Here is a 27,951-nt window from a genome sequence, read left to right as displayed (position 1 = left end):
TGTATTGTATCTATGTCATCCAGTCCTTTGCAAATACAGTGCAAATCAGAGCAGTGTTACTTTAGTATTGCATGTCTTAAAGGCAGACGGTAGATCCTTGAATGGCATTTGTCATGCCTCATTATTCTGTGCTGTCAAAAAGAATTTGCAAGTGGCGTTAAATCAAAACCTGGTTAAGAACTCGAGACAAAGCAATCACATCCAAATGTCATACTGATTGGCCTTAAAGCAAAGAGATCCGTTCGAAATATCATAAATGCCAGAAGATAGCAGGCCCCTTTCCGGATTCAGACAAGATGATGAAAGACATGGTGAATGGACAGTATTGAAAGTGTAAGAGAGCTGAGAAAAAGTCACCCCAAAAACATTTTTAAGAGAAAGTACATGTATAAATAATATGACTGTATCATGTGTGAAGCTACGAAGTAGTGGACTAAGGTTAACATTAGCAGAAAGCTAACGTCTTGATGCTAACCTAATCCCAATTGCTGCTATTCATAACAAAACAGAGAGAGGGGAAAGTGGAGCGTTATAAGGCGCTCACGCGTTTTATTAGTGTATTAGATTTGTTTAAAATCGTGTCTTTCCTGACGCTTTGAAAAAGTCAGTCTTTTAATCTTCTGTCACAGACATGCCTACACACTAAAAGACACTGAAGTAACTAGGTGGCAGATCCTCGAAAGATTTCCAACGATTCTCAGCTGACAGCAAGGCTGACACAAAGGGACAATCATGGACACTCACTCCAAAGAAGCTGGACACACTGTCTAATAACACATGCGGCGTCAAAACAAGAGATTATTTACCAACTGACTTGGAGTAACCCAAGTCCCTAAAATGAACTGAGTTTAACGCCACTAGAAAATATTATGTACTGTAAATAGAGAGAAAAAAATGTGTGTGATGGCCATGCTTTGAAAGAATGAATGAGAGAAAGGAGAGAAATAAAAGATAGTGACAGGTGTCAAAGTGGTCAAAGAGTCACGGCTGATCTACATGCCACAGCGCATTGATGTCCATGTGCGTGTATGTTGTCACTTGACATCTTCATCCCAGATGACAGCGTGTGTTTCTGCCCCTCAGGCTGACGTTTTAGCTGTAACTGACGCTAGATGTTTAAGAAAACAGCATGTGCGCACTTTAGATAAGCCAAAAGTGGAATAATACTTGAGTGTGCAAACCTAACATAAGACTTTGCATGTTTTTGGACTGTGGGTATAAGCCAGAATACCTGGTCCACCAACTCCATATAAATATTTGCACAGTGTAATCTAGGATTACATTTATAAAACATACAGTATAGACAAGAAAACGGAAGACATATGATGAAGACTGTAGAAAGGGATGGGGAAAATCTACGATGAAAGCGTAAATTGAATGTGTCCTGACTCCAATAAAGAGAGTAATGTCTTTGCTAATGACTTGATTGTTTTGCCCTGCATGTCCTGTATGGAACATCAGCGTAACCATAATTTGTACAGGGATTCATCTCATCTCCAAACCTTAAAAATGATTAGTAGACGCCTAGTGCTCCATGTTTCCAAGCTATTATGTCTGTGATTCCTGGGGTGCCATATATTAAAATCACTAAAAAATAAGCATATTCTTTGTTATGCAGAAAAGTATTTGAGGCAAGTTGCAAACCACAGGGAAGAAACATTTGTGTTTACCTAATGAAAAGTAGTCAGGCCCCCTGGAGCAAACAATTTCATTTCATTTTATTTCATTTAATTTTTTTGGAAAGGGACAATGCACATTAATGAACAACAAATTAAGTTGTAAATATGCCAGATTCTAGCAGCAGTTGCTAATTTGCATCTGTAGTCCCCTATACATAAATACTTTAAAATGCACATCACAAAGCAATACAAAGTCAATACCCTGAGATAGGAAACTGCGTTTTTTGTTCCAGGACAACTGATTTTAGCTTGTTTTATCAATGCAGAGTAGTTTCACCTGGAGTTACCACCACACTAAAAAGACCGCATCAATGGAGCGCCGATTTGATGAGTCACCATGGCAACGGGGAAGCAGAGGGTGGCGCCGCCCTCTGCTTCCGCCTTTTTTTTTTATCCCTCTCGACTGAAAATCTTAAATTTAGGCCGTTCGTCCAATTGATGGCGCGGTTTCGGAGCTTGAAATGTATCCCTTTTCAAACCGGGCTCCAGAGTGGAAAGATTTCAAAACTTGCCCCGTACGCGTTCGTCTGGACACCTTATGTAGGACACTCCTCCAATGATGACATAATGGTCGCAGCTCGGCGACGACGCATTGTCGCAGATTGATGACCTATGCTCCAATTCTCGCGTGACTGCGCGCGAAGCATCAGTCTGTCAACAACAATGGCAATTCCGTCGGGACGGGGCCTAAAACAAAGCAACAGGACATGACAAGGCCAATGAGACTAACAATGACAATAGGGAAACAAGGAAAACATGATAACTAAAATCTAACCTAAAATGACGCAAAACACAAACTTACTGACTCAGGCCCCGTCCAGACGAAAGCAAAGCCGGCTTCGTTCCTCAAACAAATCTCGTACACACAGAAGCAATTCAAGACTTACGTGTGTCCAAAAGAAGACGCTGAGGACGTTTAACGGCTGTAATGTATATGCCAAGTCTGGAGCGGCGCTGTAGCGCAGCCACAGGGAGTTAACGGAAAGCGTAGAAGAAGAATCAGCGAAGAAGACAAACACTTTTTTTTCTAACTTTATTGCAATCTAAAAAACAAACATGGCTTTGCATGTATCGAAACAACATAAAAAGACGAACACAGGAGAAGTGACAATGGCGGGTGATTTAAGTGCAACGCCTCTTGTTGCGCAAAACGACTACGACACGGCTAACCGCCATTGTTGTTGACAGACTGTCACGGAAGAATTGGTGCATATGTCATCAATCTGCGACAACGCGTCGTCATCGAGCTGCGACCATTACGTCATCGCTGGAGGAGTATCCTGCATATGGTGTCCAGACGGACATGTACGGTGCACGTTTTGAAATCTTTCCACTCTGGAGCCCGGTTTCAAAAGTAAGCGGTTTCAAGCTCAGAATGGCTTAAGCGGTAAGAAACTTGTGAGCATACATTGAAACTTAATCAGTGTATAATTTGGGTCTGTTTAATTGGACACAAGGCTGATACTGGCAGGAGGCTATGATTTATTTAGTGCATGGACCGCAACAGGTTTATGTTCCTTCAGCCATCTAATGCAGCAGCATTTAATTGTTTTGCCTGTCACTATACTGTATGCCACTTGCCTAGACAGAAGAACAAATATATTAATTTTTTTCCAGACAAATCATGCAAATTTTGTTGGACAATTTCCCACAGCACTTCTAATGATCTCTCAACAGACAAGGGCAGGCAGCACCTTGGTTGGGAATCACTGGATTAGTGAATTAGTAGTTGGCATAAAATTAATATTAACGTTTATTGAGTGGCAGTTGACACATATGACTCAGGAGACTCTGCCAGGGCACTAAATGTGCTCCAACGCTGCCTTTTTAAATCATAGAAAGTCTTGACAAAATGTGACAAAAGTGAGAGACCCCATCAGAACGAGATATGCTGGGAGGAAACGTAGTGGGCATCTGTGGAAACTCTGGGCCAGAATGTAGTGCGTCATTGAGCCTTCTGGACTCAGCAGTCCCGACCACCAACGGCATTTCACCATAAGAAAACCTAGCAAAACTTGAATGGGGTGGGGGGAAACTGCCAAAATCCCATGGTGTTTTACATTTCTTGTCAACAGGGCTGGTTGCTGTGGTTGCCACCAACATAGTGTCAACATAGCATAACCCTTTACACAAAAGTAGTTTAAATGATTATGTTTCTGTAATTACCATACAGCAATTTTTGATATCAACAACCAAAGCAGATTTATTAATGGCCATAAGCAGCTCTTGCAGCAGTACGTCAACATTCAAAGACAAGCCGCGCTCATCCTCTCAAGTTCAGTAGGTTCACGATAATTAATGTTCTTCTACACATCCTAAAGGTCACGCGATTAGAGTCTCCCTTCAATAATTGTAAATGTTCCCGTGCCTACCACAATGTCCCTTCTGCAAATGCTGCAAGTCATTAGAAAAGCAAAATCTATTAACTATACCATTATTACGGATGGACAGAATAAGCTCTCCAGGGAAGCCAGAATTAAACTGAATGAAATGAAAGGTTCCTTCAATCAGATGAGCAAGAAACAAGTGTTGCCGTAGCACAGTGTTCCTTTTTCCAGCTTTTCAATTCTATCATATATTGTAAACAGCAACACAGCAGCTTTTCAAATGGATGTTGAAGATGGTTGTCTGATTAGTGAAGTTGAACGTAGACAGCAGTGACACAAAAAGGTAGCACTGGAACTAAAACATGCCTTAATTAATCAATCACATATACCGTATAATGAATGTATTTTTTTCTCCTGTTGTACAAGTGGAAACCAGTGATGGAGGCCAATCTGGTGTGAAATAGTCCTGGCCAGTTAAAATCCCAAACTGCCATATATTGGACAAGCTGCATACCTGAAGACTTTCTTGAGCATTGCAAAAATGGCACAAAAGCATGAATTCGAGCCTCTGCATCTTTCGCTGAGAGGATTGGTCTGATCTTTGCAATTTTATGAAGGTGGAAATAGGCCACACGCACCAGAAATGTCCCCAACTCTCAGGGCATATCACCCATATGAGTGTCATAACTTGTCCTGACTGAAAGGAGATCAAATTACGACCGTCCATAGCCACAACTTGGGTGTCACGATGCATCTTATTTGCTAAACATACCCTCACACACCGTTTCTGTCCTCCACCTTATTGAAGTCATTTACTATCCAGACATCTAATCTTGAGGGTACACAGACCGTTAGGTTACTTACCAAACCCTGGAAGTTGAATAGTAAAATACCATAGTAAAGACTTGGTCTACTGCTTGTGCATTGTCTAAATTTGACTTTATACAGTATACTACAAATTAAACCATGTAGGGACTCTTATTGGGGGATTTATCGCCAACTCTTTCTTTGAACATTCATCCAATTTGTCATGTTGTCATATTAGTAGATGAAAAGAAATGAGATGTTACTGTCTCTTTAAGTTAAAACGATCTTGTGCTGCAACATCTTGTTGTCCATTTCCATGTCCTTCAAAACGAAAGAAACACTCAAGGACAGTCTTGTAAAAACCAAGCAGACGAAGACTGAAAAATGTTAGGCACATGATTGTGCATCAACTTGAACTTTGGACCTTTTGGACCAATTAGCGTCACATCACTTCTGAAGCAAAAGGTGTCCCTGAGCACTGACTCACACATTGAACAAGGTAAAGACATAGCAACTTTCATTCTCATCTTGGCGGGCCATCTGTTGCATGGCCCCTGTCGACGAAATGTCGCCTGATGACATCATAATCCTGTCAACCTTTCCCCTCATCACAAACACTCACAGAAAGTGTTCACACTTAACATGATTCAACTTCTTCCTTGTCCTTGTTTTACCTCTACAGCCACATTACCTTTCTTACCGCCATGTATCTTTACCACACCTTTCCAGTAAAAGCACCACAATATCGGTTTCATCCCAGTGTTCCATTTCATGCAGTTTTATTTATTATCTCTGACTGCCATTAAATTTTTAATCTTGCTCAGCCAATGGACGGCGCTCATGTAGTTTGATGTGAGTTTGCTGAACATCGACAGCATATGTGGTACAAAATGTGATTTATAATCTTGAAGCATTCAGTAAAAATCGGTCAACACAGAGCAAACATCCAATACTGTTGGATGTGCTTCCTGTTTAGCCCTTCGGCCCCTTCAGTAAAACTAATCAATATGTGCAACAGACTTGATCTCTTCTCCTTAAGTAACATGACGATATTTTACTGTACCAGCATCCGCAAACATTTCCTATCTAGAAATGTACAAAATACAGACACACGGATTTCTAAATCAGGCGGCAAGCTGTCAAGTGTGTTCATGTCAGTGTCAGGAAAACTTGCCTACAGAGACAAGGGTCAAACTGCTGTGATGTAAACAACCTCTGGTTACAGTACTTCTAAGACACCCGTCACCAGTTACAAGAGATGTCCCGATCAGGATTTGTTGCCTTCCGATCCATGCTCTCTCTGTTACCGATCCAATCCTTTTTTTTTCACTTCAAGCATAAGCAGAGGAATGAATCATGCACCATCTCTTATAATGTAGTGAGGAAAAGGAAGTGACTCGTTACATTTGGTCCACAAAGTCCATCAGACAACAAAAGCCAGTGTTTTCCATGGCAGACAGTGGTTGGTCTTCTAAAGCAATGAATTTGACAATCGAATGAACACTCATTTTTAAATAGAGTAGTGCTGCGGTCGCTTAATCGTGTAAGAATTTTTTAGCCACCTTAGCTGCAAAGTCATAGGTGGCGAATCTTGAGTGCGGGAGCATTGCCACGTAAATTAGCCAATTTTGACAGGACAGCACAGTTCAGCAAAATGCTCAGCGTCTTGCACGGACACACTTTTGAAAATGGGCACCTTACAAGAGACTTACTTGGTTGTGTATTTTCACACTTGATGAGTGTAGTCACTCCAGAAACTCAACCATTTCTATGCAGCAACCATCCATCCATTTTCCAAACCATTTTCTAAAATGAAATTAATGTGCAATGGTGAATGAAATATTTAATTATTGTTAAAAAAAACGATCCTTATGTTTTCCGCGTGTTCGTAAAATCAGACTGGAGATCGGTGAAACAGGTCCTTCGAAGGATTTATTTTGCAGAAATTTCTGGACAGACAAGTTACAGTCAAATCACTGTTGTTCCTCCTTGTGTGTGTGTCGCCCCTCCCACTTGTAGTCGTTCTTATAGTTTCCGCATAGCAGCCCCCAGAAAACCCCTCCCCTTCCTCTTCCTCCTTTGCTGCCCTTAAGCCCCGCCCCTCTCCAGTGCCGCTCCTAAGTCCCAGACAGTACTCAATACACATGGACAGATGGCCGATTGATGTGGAAATATAGTATGTTCAGACAACCTGGCACCCTTAAAGCAAACACAACTTTGCAAAGGAATACTTTTTAACACATTTTCTCCCCCAAAACAGATGGCTAATAGACGTGGGAAAAGGAAGGAAGAATCTTCAAACGTTCCGTCATATTATTACACTCATCAAGCTTTACTGAGGAAATTAAAACAGTTATGACTAAATCTAAACAGTTATAACTAAAATCAAAACAGTTATAATTAAATTGAAACAGTAAAATGTCAACATTATATATTTGGATTTCAACACAAGACTTTAGAGTGCTTTATTTCAAGAGATGAGCCGCTTAACTAGTTCTAGATGTACTGCAGTTATCGTTGCTATATCCAAGTTGTCCTACGTCATGATCCTATAACAATCAACACTGAAGAGAAACAACAAGAAAATGAAGATAGGACATTAAAAAGTGAGGCTGTGAGACATGTAGAAGGTGTTGAGAACCTTTGTAGAAATGTCACTTTGTAGATTTTTCCGTTTCGTCTGACTCCTCGGCTAATTAAAGCCATCAAATACACACACAGGCTGCAGGCACACGCACACACCCACACACACACACACACACAGTGCTACGAGCACTTCTTGGACTGCTAATTAAAGCATCTGTTTCTACCTGATCTTTGCTCCTTTAATCTTTAATGTTTGCCATTTCCCCAGCAGTTCTTTGATTGTCCATCGGGAAGGGGGAAGAAATTAACTAATTCACTGCCATTGACTGCTATAGACGTCAAAAATTCATTTGAACTAATTATATTGGTTTCACATTTTTTTCCCACTTTTATTAAAAAGAGTATGAAAACATAAAACAATATATTGTACATTTAGAACAGATATAAAATGTGTGATTAATCGTGAGTTAACTGTTGAAGTCATGCGATTAATTACAATTAAAAAATTTAATTTTCTGACATCCCTAATTTTTAATAATCGTTTCTTTTTTTTTAATTAGGGGCATCGGGCGATTAAAATGTTTAATTGTAATTAATCACATGACTTAACTAGTTAACTCAAGATTAAGAAAAAAAATTATATCTGTTCTAAATGTACAAAAAATAAATCTAGGTTTTCATACTCTTGTTAACAAAAGTGGGGGGGAAATGTGAAACTAATAGAAATAATTCAAATGAATTTTTGACGTCTATAGCCGTCAATGGCAGGGAATAAGTTAATATATTACTATAACGCATCACCTTAAACATCTTCAACTTCAATTTATGATTTTACATGATGCATTGACTCACCGAGAAATGTAGATCATTAGTTTAGTTGTTTCAGTGATGCTATAATGACTATATTTTACTAGACTGTCACTCAGGAGAATGCTAACCAAACTGTTAACTAAATTTAAAGTATACGTCTTGTTTGTGTTTGCCTGCCCATTTGTTTGTTATATATTGTTCTATGCATTGAGGGCCATTGTTGCCATTTTGTCTTTTGATGAAATAACATTGCTGTATTTGCACCTTACTTGCTCATTTTTTCTTTTCTTTTTTTGGGGGGTAGAAATTGGCTTGTTACAAATCCTGCTAACTGTCACTGTCCTACTATTTACTGATTTTAAATGTCAGAATGACTGTTCCTTATAATAAAGCTAATGGTGTCCCAATACTATTGCACACTTAATGCAGCCCTTAAAAAGTGCTCCATGGATTGTCACTTGAGTTCTTGTTTTTGCAGGTGTGCTCTGCTTTTGCTGCTATTTTTTTGTAAGTCGTTGTAAGTGTATCGATTTGCTTTCTCTCATCCGTTATTAACTTAATGCATCACCCATATGTCTCTTTCCACAAAATATTTTTATTTCCCTCCTGCGACCACATCTTGTCTTGCTTTCTACTGTTATATTAGTGACCTCAGAGCTACTTGAAAAGACTATTCTCATAAAGTTTCACCGTGGCCACATGGATGGATGAACTTAATTTACCACAAGGGAAATTATTGAAAAATGATTGAATTTATGGAACAGTCACTCTGCATTAGAGTTGTGCTTGCTAAACAGTATAATCCCTAAGAAGGTGCTGTGTTGAATGACATGTTCATTACGAAAATGGCCAGGGGAGCTTTGAGTGCAGGCAGAATAGAGAATAGAACATCATTTTTTAAAATTCATTACTACTGCCCACATTGTAATGGAACATGCAGTGATGTGCTGAAAATAGCCAAATTTGCCACATGAACTCAACTCTTTACAATGACGAGGCCCGGACTATGCCTCTTAAGTAATGTGCATGAATGGAAACAAGGTTACCACCACACCACAGATTTAGTTCCCATTATTTAAAAAACAACAAAAACACTACAGACCCCACAACTTCAACCCCGAAATGAAAATGTGTTTTTCTACAGCCACTGTCAGTCATTTTCTTCCTTTGACTTAAACCCACTTTGAGTAGCCCCTGCTAGGCTCATATGTGCAATGGAGCCATTTTTCAGTACAGTACTGAGGGAAATTGCTCTTCCTCAATATATTAGTTCATCTTTGTGATGCTCTACTGTCATCCAGTGGTGAAACGGTTTTAGTACACCATCATGTTCATTGGTGTGCTTTAATACAGTTTTTTAAAAATAAAGATAGATTGTCTGTTGACTGTTTAGTGTCAGTGAACGTGAATATTCTGTTATTGAAAATGCATTCTATAAGTAGAGCTTCTACTATTTCACTTTTCAGTCTTAATTTTCAAATAGCTCTCATTTAGGGATTGTGTGTGTGTCAAAAATAAGATTTTGTGATATCTTACACATTTTTGGAATATGTTGTAAAATAGCTTTTCTTAACCGCTTGTCCTCACAAGCCTATCCCAGCCGGCGACGCTAATATAGGACTTGGGTGCAGCATCTTGTGTGTTGCTCATGCACGATATATATATATATATATATATATATATATATATATATATATATATATATATATATATATATATACGTATATATATATATATACGTATATATATATATATATATATATACAAATTTTTTGGGGGGACCAGAATGAAACAATCCACAACATTTACCCCAAACATGGCGTCATCCATCTCACATCATGAACATCACGTTTGATGACATCAGCATGTAACTTTGAAACCAAAGTCACTTAAAGGTGAGGCATCATTATAGACTTAATTTCAAACATGCATGCCTCCAGACATGTGAATTGTTCAGTGAAGAAAGATGGGAGCAATAGAAGGAATATATCAGAATTAAAATGACCAATACAAATTCAACATGACCCAAAAAAAACCAATTCATTTAAAACTTAAAGGTATACAGTTTGAGATACCTACCATTTTAAAAATATATAATTCTAAGGTCACAATGACCATCAAAGGCATCAGAACATTTTAGTAGCCTTGCAACAGGAATTTTCTAAACATTCTCCTGTGTTTGTAATCATTGCAGAAATCCTTCCACAAAAGTATAAGACAATCAAAGTCCTGGGAAAAGGTAGCTATGGAGTTGTACTCAAGTGTGTGGACCGGGAAACAAAAGAAAGCATGGCTGTCAAGATTGCCAGGCCGGGGAGGAACATCTGCCGTGAGGTGTGTACCTGTGCTCAATTTTATGGATTTGCCTGCAAACATTTACGTAACGTTTTCAGATATGTTCCTTAAAGACAATGAAAGAGTATGAGACTTTGGCGAGGAAGGGGCTAGCACTACGATAAATATATTGTAATGCAAATCTGTTAACTTTGACTTTCTGCATTAGTATGTCCATGTCACGATTCTGTTAAAGATATTTTAGAGGTTTTACCCCAAATAAATTAAGACTTGGAGATGTGACTTGAGCTATTCAAAACTGTGGAATTATAGAAAATATAGAGAAAAAATACACAATGATGAAAAAACATAATTCTGCTTCCATAAGCAGGAGAGTGGTATAGTGCTTAACAGGTCTGTCACCCAGAGGTTCTGACTGTGTTTGAACATGCCTGTGTGGGTTTTCTGCAGGTACTCCGGCTTCCCAACACATTCCAAAAACATGCATATATTAAATTGAAGACTAAAAAAAGCCCTATTTCAAAATGCACGTGAATGGTTGTGTATGTGTAGGGCTGGCTCTTTCCCAATGTCAGCTTGGATAGGCTCCAGACTCCATCCCACCATCACCTAATGAGGACGCAAGCACATTTCAGTTTCAATTGAGCAAACAGTTGCTGTAAAACCTACACACAAAAAATAGGGATGCACGATATTCATCGAACCGATAAAATATCTGCCGATAGGTACATTTTATCCGATTAAAAGGTCAGATAAATTTATTAAAGACTGTAAACTGTTTGCAACGCGAGCAGCCCACAATAGACCACAGAATACTTGTTTATTTAATAAATGTTTTCTAAACAATTCATTTCAATCGTAATCTCTAAATGTTAAAATATATTCAAATACATATTATAGCACATGTAGGCAACCCTTGTGAGGAATAAGCGGTTCAGGAAATGGATGGATAGATTATAGCACACAGGAGATTTTTGCCCATAATGTGCTGTATATTAACAATGGACAAAATGTAGCACAATATTCGAAGTCTATGAACAATTAACAGTGTTTAACATGAATTAAATTTGCAATGTGTTTTTAGAAATTTGAAATTTGTTTCGTTTAAGGAACAAGTCGTATTTTCTTGTTTTATTTTCCACACACCCTATGAAAAAAAAAATGTTACTCCTAGCACTTTATTTACAACCACATAATGTTACTAATATTATTATTTAATAACATTATTAAATCCTGTTATTAAACCCCTCACTTCTAGACTAAAAACGTTTGGGCATCAGCTATATACTAAGTTAGTAAGTGTTAAGATGTATTCTTCAAGCTGTTTTGTGTGTAATGTTTAAATATCTTATATTGAAATCAATGCTTTTAATTTGGAAGGCCTCGGACGTAGACAGAAAGTACTTCAGTTTCCTATTTCATGTCTCCGTTCGTCATTCAGCTCATGCATTTATATTTAGTCACTCACATCTCACGGGGAAACGAACATGACATTGCCAAGAACGCAAGGCTTAAAGTACTCCTGCACGGTGCCGGATTTCCGGCGTAAGAGCCACTAGCGCAATGACAAATTCAGCGAAGTAAACAAATACATGTAGGGAATATTTGACACGTCTGGCAATACACCGCCAATGCGGAGAGAAGGCCAACTTCAAAATAATTTTTCCCATACCAAATAATATGTGGCGCGCAATGCCAATGCACGCATTTATTTTGAAGTTTTTCCCAGAAGCGTTTTGGCAGCCGCGGCGCAACAGATGACTTGACTCATCCTGCGGAACGTGTGCCTCCCGTTCTTATTGCCAGCGTAAACAATTGCGACCAAAGTCAACAAAACAACTTTGTCCTGAAATCACATTCGATTGCCAATTAAGAAGCACTAAAAGAAGACTTAATTACACTGACATTGTATTGCAAGGTGCCTGTTGCCAGTGTTTAGGGCATCTACAGTGTTAGCGTGCTAACGGTGCTAGCGGCTGCAGCTAGAGTCATCGGACTACTTTTCAACGGCAGTCTAATCGACGTGATGATTGCACACTTTGATGCTGACAGCCGAACACAGTTGCCGTTCCTAATAAATAAACCGAGCTCACTCAATTGTGCAGTTGACGGTCGACAAAATCACAACTGTGGTTCTGACGTCACTTTGTCTCACAGACCAAAAACTACTCAACTCGGAATTTCATTTCATGCAAAGTGCTGTACATGGAATAAAGACAGATAAAACAAAAATAACACCAAATAAATTAATAATTATCTTAAGTGGGTACATTAATAAGTCAATAAAATAACACAGGTAAGTAAATAAAATAAATTAATTAATAACAAAATACAGTAGGCACCATACAACATTGAAACAATGATGAGTCTCATGCCGACTCAAACGGCAAAGAACAAAGATGTGTTTTAAAAGTGGGTAGAGAGGGAGTTTGCCTATTATTTAACAGAAGGTTATTCCAAAATCCATGGAGAGAGATTTGTCTAAAATCTCCCGAACTTTCTAGACAGGAAAATAATGTGCTGTTAAGCACAATTTAAATTTAAGTAAAAAAATATAAAAATAAGTTTATTATCTAGAAATGAAAGTTGGTCGATCATTAGTAAGTGGAAATATATTTGAGTTTTCCGTAGGATATTTGAATACCAAAATATTGGATAGCTGGACTAGAGGGGACTGCAACCCGCAGTGCTATACTGTACTATACATAATATAAATGGATAATGAAAGAGATGACCTGACATTTGGGGAGGACTGGCCATCCAAATGCCCAGTCCGTCCACAGCGACGAATCAAATAGTAATGGCTTGATGTCGGTCAAACAATGATTCGGCACGTCGAACACTGCAACACCACTCCTCGGAAAAAGTTCAGGCTCAGGTTTTTTTTTTTTTACTTTAAGCCCTGAAAACGTGTCATCTTGATGGGACTCAGGAGATTCTGCTTCTCCACACTCCTATTGAGGTGGATTACAACATATTGTGGTACATAGCGCCACCTACTGTGCAGGAGGGACACAACAATGGGGTAGATGTCACGGACTTTCGACTTCCGGGTTTTACACATCAGCGCCGTTTCCGGCCGCGTTCCAACACTCGCACCCCCACCCCTGCGCCCCCCAACCGCACGCTCCCGCTCATTGGCGGGAGGGCGTCTTGGCTATCTGAAATGCTTCGGACACTGAGACACTACACACTCGCAGCCTCGCACTCGTCGACGAGAACGCGCAACCGAGGGGCACAAAGGCGGAAGCGCAAGTTCTGGGACGTGGCCCACATGTCGCAAACTGGAAAAGGACACAAAGTTGATGGATGAAAACCCGGAAGTCGGACGTCCCGCCTCCTCCGTGGCATAAAGTCCATTAGTAGGCGTGTGATTGAAAATAATGTCAGGCCGGTGCCGTGATATGTCGATCATTTGTCACCTGCAGGCTCCAATCTCATTTGAGCGGGGGCACGTGCCACTCCGGCCTCTCCTCTGGCTTCACCAGTGCTTAAGTCACACTGATCTGAATATATGACTGGATAGACGATAGGCCAAGACTTTTGAAGTCGCGATTCCGCCATATTGCTCCTCCCAAGAAAAAATTCTTGGCATGCGATCCTTTTTTTTTTTTTCTCTTTTTTTTTTTTTTTTTTTCTTTCTATTAAGAGCTCAGTATTGTTCATTCGGAAATGTCATCATCATTGCTCTTTTTTTTTTTTTTTTTTTTAAATATATATATATATATATATATATATATATACACATATATATACACATATATACACACATATATACATATATATATACATACATACATACATATATATATATTTTTTTGTGTGTGTGGGTGAGTATGTGTATGTGCGTGCGTGCGTGCGTGTGTGTATTTGTTAGCTCACCAGAAAACCTATTAGAAAAAAAATCTCATACCGTTCACCTAAATCGAACACCAGGAGACCCGAGGGGACCGAAGAAAACCAAGGAAGGTGAAATCCAGCACCGACCAGACACCCCCCACCAGAACTCCTCCCCAGCCCAAGAAACATCCAGACCCCAACAAATCCAAAAAACATAAAATCAGGGAGGCCTCAAGAGACCAACGGAGAGACCGAGAAAAGGAAGGAAGGACAGACGAAGCCGCGTGAGATCCGAGACACCAGCCTCCACCGATTCAATAACCTGAGGAGGAAACAGATTGTGTCTGAGTTTCGGTAGATGCTGGTGTGGTGGATCTGGCATGCATGAAAATCTCCACCAAAGAGGGGAGCCGTCGACCCCCGCCGGAACAGAGCAAGCGCAACACCTCAGGGCCCCCCAGGCCGCGGCAGCGCCAAAGGACGACCCCCGGGCCCCACCAGGGCCACCGGCCGGAGAGCAAACCCAGGAGCAGGAGCGCCCCCCGCCCCAACACGGCCCGCGCCCCCGGCCCAACGCAGCAGGACGGGGCACTGCAGGCCCACCAGGCACCCCACCGGCCCCCAAACCCCGCCCCCCCCCCGCCCCCCATCCACCCCCGCCACCCACCCCAACCCAGCCCCAGCCGCCCCCACGCCCCCAATCCCCCAGACACCCCCCACCCCCAGCACCCCCCACCCCCAGCACCCCCCCACCCCGCAACCCCCACCACCGCCCCCCCCCAACAAAGCCGCCCCCCCCCCCCGACCCCACCCCGACCAACCGGCAGCCCCCCAACCCCCGACCCCCAGCCCCCGGGGACCACCCGCACCCAGGCTCCGGCGCCGAAGAGGGGCCGGACAGCGGAGCGGAGAGGGCAGCCGCGCCCACCCCACCCCCCGCCGTGTGGAAGGACGGAACACCGGGGGCAGAAGGGGGAGATGGGGGCACCGGAGGGCGGCCGACACCCCCGAACCCCAGGCCCAGCGGGGGAAGGCCCCGGTCGTCACCCCAGCGTTCTTTGTGAAAATTAACCCCTGTTACTGAGTCCGCCAGCTCGCGGACTGGCGAACTCTACCCCTAAACCGTGAATGTGACCCCACCCAGTGTATATACAAGTGTGTGTGTGTGGTGCATTAAAATTAGGAGCAGGTGAACCGGAGCCGATGGAAATGATATTCCCACGCTCCGATCCACCCGCCACCCAAGCATGTTGCTGAGTGTATGTGGTGCATTAAAAAAAAATAGATAGGGCGGGGGGGGGGGGGGGGCAGGTGGCGACACGGACAGAGGACCGCAGCACTGCTCTATACTGCGGCCCCCAACCGATGGCACCCCCACAAGCCCCCCCCCCCCCCACCCACAAGTTGTGTGGTGTATTAAAATTGGAGGGGAGTTGTAGGGTGAAGACGGTGTTTCCACCCTACCCCACCCCCCAAAGTGTGTTATGTGCCCTATATGTCTATAAAAGTGTATTGTGCAAACCTAGTGTAGTGAGTTAAGAGGTGTGACCAGCGGGGCCCCCCCCCAACCGGGCGGGGGCAGGAGGCGCACCGGCCCACCAAGCCCCCACCCACCCCACCAGGACCCCGGCGGGCATATGGGACCCGTCCGGCGGGGCGATAGGGCTCGCCCCCCGGATACTGGGTCCCGCCCGAGGTGTCAGGACGCCCACCGGAGCGGGGCGGGCACGACACCAAACCCCAGCCACCCCCGCCGGCCCCCATAGCACCGAGACCCGGGCCATGGATGGAGCCCCCGGCCCAGGGGAGGGGAAGGAAGGCGTACCGGGGAAGGGGAAGGGAGGAGGGAAGGGGACGACAAGAAGGGCAGGGGGCATGCGATCCTATACATTTACAGTATCGAAATTTGAGAAAATTTGAGACAGTACTTAGTAGAAACAGCATTATTTATGATGTTTTAAATTTGTTGAATACAAACAAGAAGACTTCAGACATTGTACACCTTGCCTTAAAAACATGTATAAATTATATGCTTAGTGATGTTTACAGGAGGAAACTTGTGTATTTTTTGTTAAAGAATTATAACTGTAATTCAACAAAAGATGCCTCTTCCAAAATCTAATTGGGGTCTCAGGAACTGAGCGATAAAAGAAAAAGGGGGTCTTTAAAGCATCACATACGGTCCACTTGTTGTTTTTTTGTTTTTCTGTTTTTACTTGTTAAGAAAGAGTGACCACCCCGCCCCCCGGCCTTCTACTAACGGCCTACGAGCTGTATACATAGTATTTACATGACGTCACCGATCCCCACCTATCGACCCAGCAAACCTTTGGTAGGGCAAACAGCCAGTGAGACAACACAAGCAAATGCTGAGGAGTGCTCGTGTTGCTTACAAGTTACTTTGATTCATTAATTTTGTTCGTTCATTCCGGATTTTCACAAACCGCTTCACAATGGTGGACACGTGTGCCGTTTGGGCAAAATTGGGCAAACAAAGATGTGAAATGAAACTTCTAGATAGTATTCACATGCCGTCATTTGCCCCACATTGTGTGCCGGTGTCCTGGATTGGCTTGCAACCAGTTCAGTGTGTATCCTGCCTACTGCCCGAAGCCAGCTGGAATGGATGGATGTGTGCCTGTGTACACCGGTCCATGGAATGTCGAATGGGAACGACAAAGTGTCCGGAACTACAAAGATATATCGAAAGGATTTCCAAAGTCTACCAAAGTGTGTTCTGACCATTTTGATTACGGTAAAGCCAGCTCACGGCAAGATTCTAAAATTGTCGGCCGACTTCCAAACTCTGAGACACACCACACGTGAAGAGAAAAAAGATCACAGGACTAAGTTTTGAACGTACCGTGTGTGGAGTGTAGCCACACTGCACATTCATCACACTACACACGATGTGGCGGGAAGTCACGCAAAACCTCTCGAGATTAAACGTAACTTCCGAGTCAACAAACATGTCGCGATACTTCCTCGTTTTCAGCCGAAAAAGCGGCATAAACAGAAAAGGCGTTTGTAGTGTTGTCCACATTAATTATAAGAATTACGCTGATTGATGCGGGCGCTATGGACTATTGATTCCGGTCAGAGTCAGGAGTCTAGAATGTCTTCAATGCTTTAATGGCGGCAGGTGGAATATTATTTACATGAGCATTGTGTGTGAGTGAGTGTGTATGTGTGTGTGGTCCGAAACAGAAGAAACAATATGCAGAAATTAGATACATAAAACCCAAAAGGAAACGCAAAAAGCCACATTACAAAATAGAATGTAGTATGTATAAAGAATACAATTAGCGTCTGTGAAGGCCGCAAGCGGCACCGTTCTGCGCACCGAAGCTCGTGACATTAACGAGGCAATTGAGCGCAGCGAAAATAAGTGATGAATCAACAATGTTGTTGTTTTTGTTGTAACATTCTAGCGCTAGTAGCTAGCGCCTTCAGGGAACTAGCTAACTTGGTTTAAAAATAACCCGAGATTCTTCACCTCGAATTCACAAATGATAAATACACATAGCAACCAATAAAAGCCAAAAGTACAGAAGAAGCAGGAATGTCCGTGTTTTGAGAGCCAAGCAATCCTACCTTAGAACATACATTGCCGTGTCGTCCAGTCTGGGCAGTATCTGCAAATGTTTGTAATCCAATCGATTCCACTTACCGAACGTTTCAACGTGTACCGCTGCAAAGAGTGTTGAGCTAAATCTTTCGCATACATCTTGCTTACACAAGTAATGTTAGAGGAAGCTTGGGGTGACATTCTTCAATAACAAGAACATTCGGTGTAAACACAATAGAAGCAAAGTTGAAACCAGTGGTAAATTGACCCAACATGAGGGGCAGCTTCGCGATCCTGTGACGCCAATGAATACTATGTATATGTCTCATTTGTACGTATACAGTATAGAAGTAGTCTGCTCGTGAGATGGGAGGAGCAAGATGGCCGCCCTGTGACTTCAACGGCTTGTACGGGCGTGCACGGGCTATCGGCTATCGAGCTTGGCCCCCACTAGTAGCAAACTATCTCTTAGCAATCAACATGTCCTTCTCACCAGTGTGGTTGTTTTTCCTCCATGACAGACGATCAAAGCATAGATTCCGAGGGGGAAAGAAGGCTTCTGCTCACCTGAAAATCCGTCATCACGGCAAAGCCATTTTGAACGAACAAACATGAAGCAGCAGCTGCAGCAGCTAATAGTGCTAAGCTAACAACAACAACATGTGGGACTGTCCCCATTCAGCGTGCGTTTGACAACTATAAAACCATTTCCTAACACGGTAAAAAGCCTAAAGCCATTAACGCCAAAGTTATGGCATTCTTAGCGCTAGACAACCAGCCATTCTCTGTAGCCCGGATTTTTGGAAGTTAATAACACATTTGGAGGCAAGTTACATTCTTGTTGCCACTCATATCCACAGCTGGATCGACAAGAACTGACTACATGTAAGTTCCACCGCAGTTGGGAGTGGGGGTTTTCGAGGATGCGTGCTATAAGTTATTTTATTTTATTTTTAACTTTTAAGTTTTCAGAGAACTCTCTACTATGCCCAGTGCAGTCAAAGCATTAATACTGTTGTGTTTGTGAAATGATCAAGCCAAACAGTGGACTAACAACTCTTTAATGCCAGTTACTGTCAGCCGTAACCAAGCCACAACACAACATGCGTACCTTATTTATTCATTTCTTTATTTATTTTTAAAAGTCTGTTGCCTTCATGGCCCGTCCAGACCATGAGAAACGACATACTCCGCCACCAACCCACAAGAGTTGCTCCAATACCAGTTATTCTGTAAACCTGTATGCACTTTTTTTTTGTTGTTAAGATTGCCAAATGTCAATGCATATAATTGTACGTACCGTTCACCTACCTCATCCTCATGCACTATTGCACTTATGGTTGAATAAATGCTTTCCTATTGCATAATGCATATATACATACATGTTTTTTTTTGTTTTTTGTTTTTAGTTGTAGTTCTGTATTAATTTTGAAATTAACTTTTTTTTTTTTTTATGGGGATTATTTGTTAACCATTTCATATGGTAAATGTTTGGCCTGTGAAACATGTTTGACGTTATTGTTTGAACAGCAAATGACCACAAATATTAGAAATAAATAAACATTTAAAAGAGACAAATTTATTTGCTGTTATAATCAGAGCTACTACTAAAACATCAGTTTTTCGATTCCTGGATGCAAAAATTGCAGGTTATATGAAGACTATGTTAAATATCAAAACATAAATTTATCGGTTATCGCTATCGACCATACAAAGGAAATTATAGGTTATCTGTATCGTTTGAAATTTTTCATATCATACATCACTACAAAAAAAACTGTCTGCTATACAGCTGCTTTCATATTCTCTCTTAGTCACATCTGTTGTGTTGGGCTCTACAGGGCTGATGTTGCACTATACATCATCAAACTTGTGTTTCCAGGCATCCATACTACAGCTGTTGATGGACATTAGGCTGGATCGGGACAACATTGTTAAGTACTATGGTGGCTCCTCCACTGACAAGTATCTGGTCTTCGAAATGTTGGATATCAGCCTCTCTCAATATTTTCAGGCAAATGGCCGCATTCATCTTAAGAACATCAGACACATCATTCAGCAAGTGAGGATGAACAGTAAAATATCTTTAGCGCAGGGACTGGTATGCGTTGTTGTTTTTTCATTGCTGCATAATATATTCTATACATGGTGCTATTAAGTTAGCCACAGCGTTTGATGCACTAAAAGCTGTGGGGGTGATCCATGGTGATGTCAAACCGGACAATATCATGCTGGTGGATCAAGTAAAGAAGCCGTTCAGAGTGAAGCTAATTGACTTCAGTGTGTCTCTTAGTCGACCTGAAACCAAGAAGGTCATAATGAGACAGGTTGCTTATTTCAGGTACGTTACTTATTCTATTTTTCTCTTGTCTTGTTTTATTTTGTTGATGAAACAAAAACTATTTTTTTCTCCCAAAAGAGCCCCCGAAATCATCCTGGGACTCCCTTATGGTGAGGCCATAGACATGTGGTCACTGGCTGTTGTAATAGTAAAGATGGTGCTTGGCATTTTCCCCTTCATGGGAAGCACAGACTATGAATTAGTAAGTATGTGTATTATACAAACTGGACTTGCTTCTAATAGGCATAAAGTTTAGTCTTTCAGCCACCACATTCTCAGGTGGTGGCTGAAAGTAAACTTGACGCCTGCTGGAAGTCTAAAGTATTGGTGCAGGTAGTGTAACGTGCAATTTTGGTGGGTTTACTCCAGGTGCAGGCAAATTCTGGGCACTCTGAATCAATCTCTCAAAAAATCGATTCAATCAATGCATATTTATTCACGTTTTAAACCTAATCCCACAGCCAAATGTGTGATTTTCCTATAGCCAACTTTATATCATCCGCCTGTGGCGGTCTGCTTGCAGTTCTTTATAAACAAAGTTGCACTTGTACACAACTCGACATGCCGCAGGACTCAAGCAAATCAGTGTCTCCTTCTGCCATGTCATGACATGTGCATGGCATATAAAAGGAATGAGAGGAGCCTCTTTAAATTGCGCTGAAACAAGTTGGCTGTGTTCACGCCCACAGCGGCTTAAAACGTAACTTTTTAAAATGTACGATGCAGCATTGACTTAAATGTTTCTGTGGAAATACCAAAGCTTAAATCTAGCTTGTCTGCGCAGATTTACACTGTGCCTCATGCCACATTGCACTTGACACGAAAATAGAGCTCAAAGAGGTCACAGGTGTCATAAGAAAGGTACTTAGTCAGCCTGTGGCACCACTTAGAAAACATGGGCAGTTGTTTGACACACCCTGCCATGAATTGAAATTCGCATCTCTGAGAATGAATGCCTTGTTTTGAGGAAATACATTATTTATCTGTGCCAAGGACATGTGAGGTGTAAGGTTGCTCTTTTTTTTTTAAATTTAGGCTGCATTGGCATGTTACTAACATCAACCTAAAATAAAGTTAACCAATGTCCACACATTTGGGGGAAAGGTATGATATGGCCAATCAAGGAATGATGATCAAATACTCAGATTTGTATTTTTTAATAATACATTTCAAGTGTATCATCATAAACTAATCCACAGAAAATGGGACTAAGCTATGTCATTTGCGTGTTCGAATACACTTTTTACTTACAGTATGTCATTTTACAAGCTGGGAGTTTTGGATTATTTTAAAGTCTTCTAATGATTTTGATTTGATCTGTGCAGCTGGAATGCATGATCGGTGTCCTTGGGCTGCCGCCAGACAATGTTCTAAAAGCTGGAAGGGCAACAACGCAGTATTTCAAGAAGACCGAATTGGGTCAGTGGATTTTCAAGGTAAATATTTTTTTTAAAAATTACCGTAACAATGATTTAAATCTCTTAATATTCCCTCTTGAATGTGATTAATTTAATTGAAGTTAACCTTGGATTTGTCTAATTTGTCGTGAATATTTGTCGCCCTCTTTTAGACACGTAAAGAATACTCGTTCGAGTCAGACGCCGCTGTGGGTTTCAAGATACGCTCTATGGAGGAAATGATCAAGGTTGGTCACTAGAGCAATACCTCACCAAAATTGAATGCTATTTTTAAGAGTTCCGTAAGTCTGACTGTTCACATATGTTTCTAAACTATTTAGATGTTTCCAGATAGAGACAACGAGGTTGACAGTTTTTTTGAGCTGTTAAAAGCAATGCTCAGGTGGGATCAGAGAGAGAGAATTACACCCGGCAAAATTCTCAAGCATCCATTCATCACCAGAAGCTACATCTACAACGGCTCCCACCTCACCTTTACATTCCATCAGGCCTTACAAGCCGTCACCAACCAGACTGCCATGAAATGCAGCAAACTGGGTTGCAGACGTGTTGCTGTTCCTCCACCTTACCCACATAAAAAGAACAAACATCGCTCAAAGACTAGCGGTATGCACCGTATCAAACGTTTATTCTCCTGGATGAAGAAGAACATTTTATATTTACTGCTGGAAGGTGGGTGTACAGCGAAGATCCAGTAGGTCACAACGCCCGGACAGTCTTCCTTCCCTTGTTTATGTGGACTCAAAACATGCCAACTATTGCAAAAAATATAAGATCTCCACCTAAAGCGAAAAATGGAAAAGTATTTTGTCTCCGCTGACATTACAGACCAATTGAGTAGCTTTTCAGTATTATGTTGGTGTCGGGGATGGGCTTTTTATTTCCACTGAATCTCAATTTGTAAATAGATTGCATTAGGACGGGAGTATTGATGAACGTTTTGAAGTACTGTTTCCATGCTAGTATTCAAAAGAAATAACAGGATCGAGAGGAGTTGTACCATAGCCGAGTTCTGCATGGATGTAGCTCAACTTCCCATAGCCGACGTCATGTTGTTCTGAAGACAGAAAACTAAATATTGAGACTGGTGCTGGTTGCAGTCAAACGGACCACTCTAATTTGCTTTAATTGTTGAAAAATATCTTAATTTCCCACAACTGACCAAATTCTGAACAATCATTTCAATAACTAATTAATAATTATGCCCATCACTAGTTTGTGTACGCTGTATTATTAAATTTGGACTACTGCCAGCATGTACTGATGACCTCATCTTGGACCAGATCCTATGAAGAAGGAACCACCTAAACATGTAGTGGACTTAAAGCGAAAGAAACATCATCTTTATTTTTTTCATAAAGATGACAGGCCTTTTTTAAAATGGTAGGAATAAAGTTTTATTTTTCATATGAATAGAGTGATTTGGACTTTTTCTTTTACATGTTTTTCTTTCTTGATCAAACTTGCAAAAAATCTAGTATATTCCAGGAACAATGGACATGAAGGTAAGGGGTTTATTGCTGAATGTTAAAATGAATACACATTAATTTTTTTCACCAAGTGGAAAAAAAAAACAGTTTGCTGACTGCTTAATCCATGCACCCAACTACCAGTACCGCTAGGACATGCAGGGGGTAGGAGAAGAAAGGGAGTTGGTAAAAATAAAAGAACAAATTATAGAGCCAAACTGCGTGACATACACAGATATGGAAGGGTGTCGTGTGTGTTTGTGTGTATCCTATATGTCAGTGTATGTGCTTCGTTGTGTATGCATTGTGTGCAGCATGTCGAGGTTGGAGGGGGAAAGTGTGAGGAGAGAGAGGAAGGAGTGTTAACAATTCAACTAGCTCTACAAGCACACTACCCTCACTTCCACATTGCAAATCCCAGATTGGTTACAGTGATAAGACAAAACTAGGCAGACCTCAGAGTCATGAAGCCAAATAATGCTTTTTATATATAATTCTATGATACCCCTGAATTAATGGGTTTCCTCTTTTTAAAATATTTTTTTGTACCGTGATCCATGCATCTCCTGTGCGCAAACAATTTAGGAGTGTGAAGACTATTGTATTTGACACATTGAACCTGGAGGGCTCTCTTGACCCGATGCACTGTACATGTCTGAAATGTAAAGGTTTCTGCTATCATCACCCTTCTATAATAGTGTGCAGAAGATGGGGCCTTGATTTGCCAATGCTTCTGAAGGTCTCTTAACGGGTAAAGAAAGACGTGAATGTATTGTATGGGGATGATGAAGGGGTAGGCGTAGACATACGTATAACAGCATCCAGTCAATATGACCAAGCAACACAAGTTAAGCAATAAAATACATATCAAGGATGCAGTAATTAGTGTTACACCAGTGATTGGCTTTGAGCTAATGAAAAGGAAAGCCAGCCTTGCCTTGCCTTAATGCAGTGGTTCTTAACCTTGTTGGAGGTACTGAACCGCACCAGTTTCCGATGTACATTCACTGAACGCTTCTTTATTGAAAAATAAAATATGATTTATTTCGTTTTTCATATTCAAGACATAGGTACACAAACAGGTACACTCTAAAAAGAGAATTGTTGAACCAATTTAAGATTACAAATTGAATTGTTGACCAACTTTTTTAAAAAAATCACTTCAATTTGTAACACCCAATTGAATTAGATTAATCCAAAGTGAATAAGTCATAATTAATTAAACTTAATATATTCACTTTGGATTAATTTAAATCATGTGTTACCAATTGAAGTTTTTTTTGTAATTGGTCAACAATTAAATTTGTAATCTTAAATTGGCTCAACAATTCTCTTTTTAGAATGTAGAGTAGACTTTTCATCAAATCTGGCTCTCCTCACCTTAAATTCAGAAAGCATGTTAATGTATTCCGGGCTATTCCCCATTTCCATGCAGCTCAATACGTGTTTCTTTAGTTTTGCTAGATAGCTAGATGTGCTGAACAACTAGAATTGCTCAACTTGGCATTGCAAATCATGGAGTTAGAACGCTGATTCCCATCCCTTAACTCTATATTTACAGAGCACTTTAAAACAATCACTGCTGTTTTGTTAAGAACTAACCCAGGAGCAGCAGATATAATAAAACAAAGAGGCCCCAGAATTGAACCCTGTGGAACACCATACGTTCTGTTACACAACCTCGTCTGACCACTTTTTTTTCTTCTCGACTTACAATAGTACAGAAATCACACGACGTACCATCAAGTTGACGACCGAGTGCACCAAATTCCCTTCAGCACAGATAGGCCAAGCAATGTAACGTGATCACCTGCAGCCAATGATGGCTAAGCGGGGCTTATCAGCACAAATCATGAGTCGGGTGTGTGTCTTGATCTCTGACGAACCCCTGAGACTGACTCACCGAACCCCTGGGGTTCGATCGAACCCAGGTTAAGAACCACTGCCTTTCACATGAGCGCAGTGTAAAGGTGATGACTTTTCTCAGTTTCACAAACATTCCATTAGTGCTAACAAAAAATGATCCTGTGCTACGCGCCTGCATTAGAAGCGCACAGATGGAGTCTCGTTTACATCATGCATGGCCACTTTCACACAGAGACAACCTTTGAATGCAATAACAAAAAAAAACTAAAAAAAGAATCTTCCATTTTCTTCACTCGCATACTAAACCGCAGCACTGACCTGAACGCATCAGACTTGGTTAAGGAGAGTGAGGGGGGTATGATTCTGGTCTCCGAACTGAGAGGTTGTTGACATGACGAGCTCTCTCCGCTCAAGTCTTTTGGCGGTGATGTGATGGGGAAGTCCTGAGACACAGTGCGGCTCTAAGCTGCTGGCATAGGAAATATGTGGGCTTGGCAGTCCACAGGAGGCCAGAGTCAGGCTGGATTTCAACTGATGGGTTCGGCTGGGCGGGTGGATGGGCGGGCTCCCTGGCCGGTGACTCCTCACGAGGGAAGGGTCAGTGCAATGGAGCTTCTGGCAGCGCGAGGATCGGTGAAAGGAACGTGCTAGTAAAACAAGACACCAACCGCATGAGGCTTGATGAAGCACATACAGACTGCACACACTCTCAAAAGCTAACCCGTGTTATGGCGGCACCCTGATCACGTACATGAGAATGTGATGTCGCATCCCCGTTCACAATTCCACTTCTCACAGGAGAAACAAATCAGGCAGTGAGCAGAGACGGGAAATGAATGGCGCATGTTCATCCAAAGTGGTGAAGCTACCCAGTGACTAATGTCTCTGTGAGGCGAGCGCTTGGCGTGAATCAAAACTATGTAAACAGACACCTTTTACACAGAAGGACTCAATATTGCATGATGACATAATCAGATCACAGTTCAAAAAGAGGAGGATCCCAAATCAGAGAAAAGAAAGCAAAAGTAAGGAAGAGGATCGGTCTCTATAAAAATGAGAAGTCTTTATAAGAAAGGCTACAAAACTCAATGGGACCTCCGACTTCAGCATACAGCAAAAGGCACCACAATATTATTCTATTTATCTAACTTGTGAAAAAATTGGCACGTAATTCTCGTATTTTCATCTCTCATACTGCTGTAAATCAAAAAACCTTTACATATAAATAGTTCCCCCCATTATAAAAAAGTCTTTGCTGTTAGCTAGTAGACAATTTTTGCTGAAATGAAAATAAATATTTCATTTGTTTACAATATCAGTCTGTTATACAAAATAAAAATATTTCTCCTTGGTGCAGGTCTCTAGTCCAGAAGAAGGAAGAGGTGTGTGCAAGGTGGAGTGGTGTGAGGGGGGAGGGCAGGGCTGGATGGATGGGTGAGAGGGGAGGGGGCGGGCACGGGAGTCTTAAAGGGGCATGTTGTCTGACTTGAAGCGCTGCGACTGTGAGCTGCGACTCTGCCCGTTGCTTCGATTCCCCGGCCGACTCAGCCCGCGGTGAGTCCGTGTGTCGGCCCCTGACGATGAATGGAAACCTGGCACGGTTAAAGGCAGGTCCATGTCCATGTTCTGCATACTGAGGAAAGGCGTGCGCTCCCCTTGAGCTTCGTCTTCCTCCTCCTCCTCCTCTTCTTCCTCCTCTGATTGGCTGAAGCTCTGTGACCTGTAGTCCCGTAGGCCCGCCGACCTCTGAGATACGTGTCCATTGAGGCGGTTGCGTCGCGGGCGCCGTCGACTCCGGATGGGCTCCCTTGACGAGGCGTACTCCTGCGTGGTCTCGTAGGCCTCTTCATCGGGGAGATGGTAGGGGCTGGATGGGAGACTTCCTGTGCTCTCTGTCAGGTAGGGCCGACGCGGTCGTCGAGGCTGCCTGTACAAACTGCGATCCTGAAACACAAGACAAATTGACAAATTTTTGCTTAACGCACAACTAATTATTTGACTCTTTTTTTTTCAATATTTCACTGAGGTTAGCAAATGCACACATACCAATTTTTAACAATATACTGTAAAATCCTGTGTATAATAGAACCCCCCCATCACTATTTAGTATTTATTATCAGAGCGAAGAATATGAATGGATAAAGATTCAGAATATACCAATAAATTCTAAATGCTTTTATGCTTTTAAATCCTATGGTTAAGGTATTTCACAGTATTTTTAAAATCATGTCTTCAATAATCTTGTTCATGCACTGTACAGTCTTTTGGTAATTTCAGTAAGCTATTTTTATTAATTTTTTACTTTTAATAGTTGTACTTGTAATTACAGTATGTGAAGTATATTGAGTAACATTGTGTTTGAAATGCACTGTAAATCAGTCATTCTAATTTTTCTTAAAACCCCTAGGTACTGCCTAGGTACTAGTAAATGGGCTAAACAATGTGAACATTTTTGGTTTCTTATTAAGCCCCCTGTACAATACCACTCATACCTTCAGTATTTAAAAAATAAAATAAAAAAATCTAAACATATTCGACAAAAAAATATTGTAAATCTGCATTTGTTTCACAGAATAATTATGTATAGACAACATTTCTAAACAACATTTCTAAACAACATTTCTAAAAAACATCTCTTGTTTATTTTTTAAATTGCTTCATGTCTCTTCTGCAAAATATTGCACAAAAAAATTGAACAATGAAAAAAATTGAAATTACGTCAATAGGTTGTTTTCCGGTATTCTTACAATGCATGTTTTGGTCCTAAAAAGCTGTTCCGCTGAGTGCCGCTCAACCTTGGACGTACATGCTATATAGTTGTATTGCCCTAAAGGCAATAGTTATTTTTCATCCGTTTTTACCTTACAAGTATTTCTCTTTGTTTTGGTAGTTAAAATAAATAAAAAATATTTTGGCTATTTGATGACATTTCCTTGAAATAGTGA

At 41.3% G+C, this 27,951-nt stretch overlaps 2 protein-coding genes across 6 annotated transcripts in view; one reads left to right on the top strand and one right to left on the bottom strand.

Annotated features, from left to right (window-relative positions):
* The first annotated feature begins 2,958 nt into the window (after positions 1–2,958).
* Positions 2,959–23,009, top strand: LOC147168283 (homeodomain-interacting protein kinase 1-like). Of its 2 annotated transcripts, none has more exons than XM_086085274.1 (8): positions 2,959–3,066; positions 10,404–10,543; positions 19,795–19,974; positions 20,072–20,253; positions 20,332–20,455; positions 21,579–21,689; positions 21,824–21,898; positions 21,992–23,009. In XM_086085274.1, the coding sequence occupies exons 2-8, from the start codon at positions 10,499–10,501 to the stop codon at positions 22,367–22,369; spliced, it is 1,095 nt and encodes a 364-aa protein (XP_085941400.1). In that variant the 5' UTR covers positions 2,959–3,066; positions 10,404–10,498; the 3' UTR covers positions 22,370–23,009. The 2 variants fall into 2 exon arrangements, with proteins under 2 accessions (XP_085941400.1, XP_085941399.1); XM_086085273.1 differs by lacking the exon at positions 2,959–3,066 and adding an exon at positions 10,175–10,266.
* A 162-nt stretch (positions 23,010–23,171) lies between these two features.
* The window catches only part of LOC147168282 (pro-neuregulin-2, membrane-bound isoform-like), a 61,819-nt gene continuing 57,039 nt past the window's right edge, over positions 23,172–27,951 (bottom strand). For all 4 annotated transcript variants that reach the window (XM_086085067.1, XM_086085064.1, XM_086085066.1 and 1 more), the window contains one exon: positions 23,172–26,950. In XM_086085067.1, the coding sequence (XP_085941193.1) occupies positions 26,471–26,950 (480 nt within the window). In that variant the 3' untranslated portion in view covers positions 23,172–26,470. The remainder of the gene's footprint in view (positions 26,951–27,951) is intronic.

The sequence above is a fragment of the Leptonotus elevatus genome, chromosome 9 (assembly GCF_054856555.1).
Source record: "Leptonotus elevatus isolate MCC_2025b chromosome 9, RoL_Lele_1.0, whole genome shotgun sequence".
Classification (NCBI taxonomy): Eukaryota; Metazoa; Chordata; class Actinopteri; order Syngnathiformes; family Syngnathidae; genus Leptonotus; species Leptonotus elevatus.
This window is presented reverse-complemented; position numbering and strand designations above follow the sequence as displayed.

Coding starts and splice junctions, on each gene's coding strand:
- LOC147168283 (XM_086085273.1), top strand. CDS start 10,230: ATGACCCAAAAAAAACCAATTCATTTAAAACTTAAAG. Junction 19,975..20,071: donor TCAGACACATCATTCAGCAA/GTGAGGATGAAC, acceptor GGTGCTATTAAG/TTAGCCACAGCGTTTGATGC. Junction 21,899..21,991: donor CTATGGAGGAAATGATCAAG/GTTGGTCACTAG, acceptor TAAACTATTTAG/ATGTTTCCAGATAGAGACAA.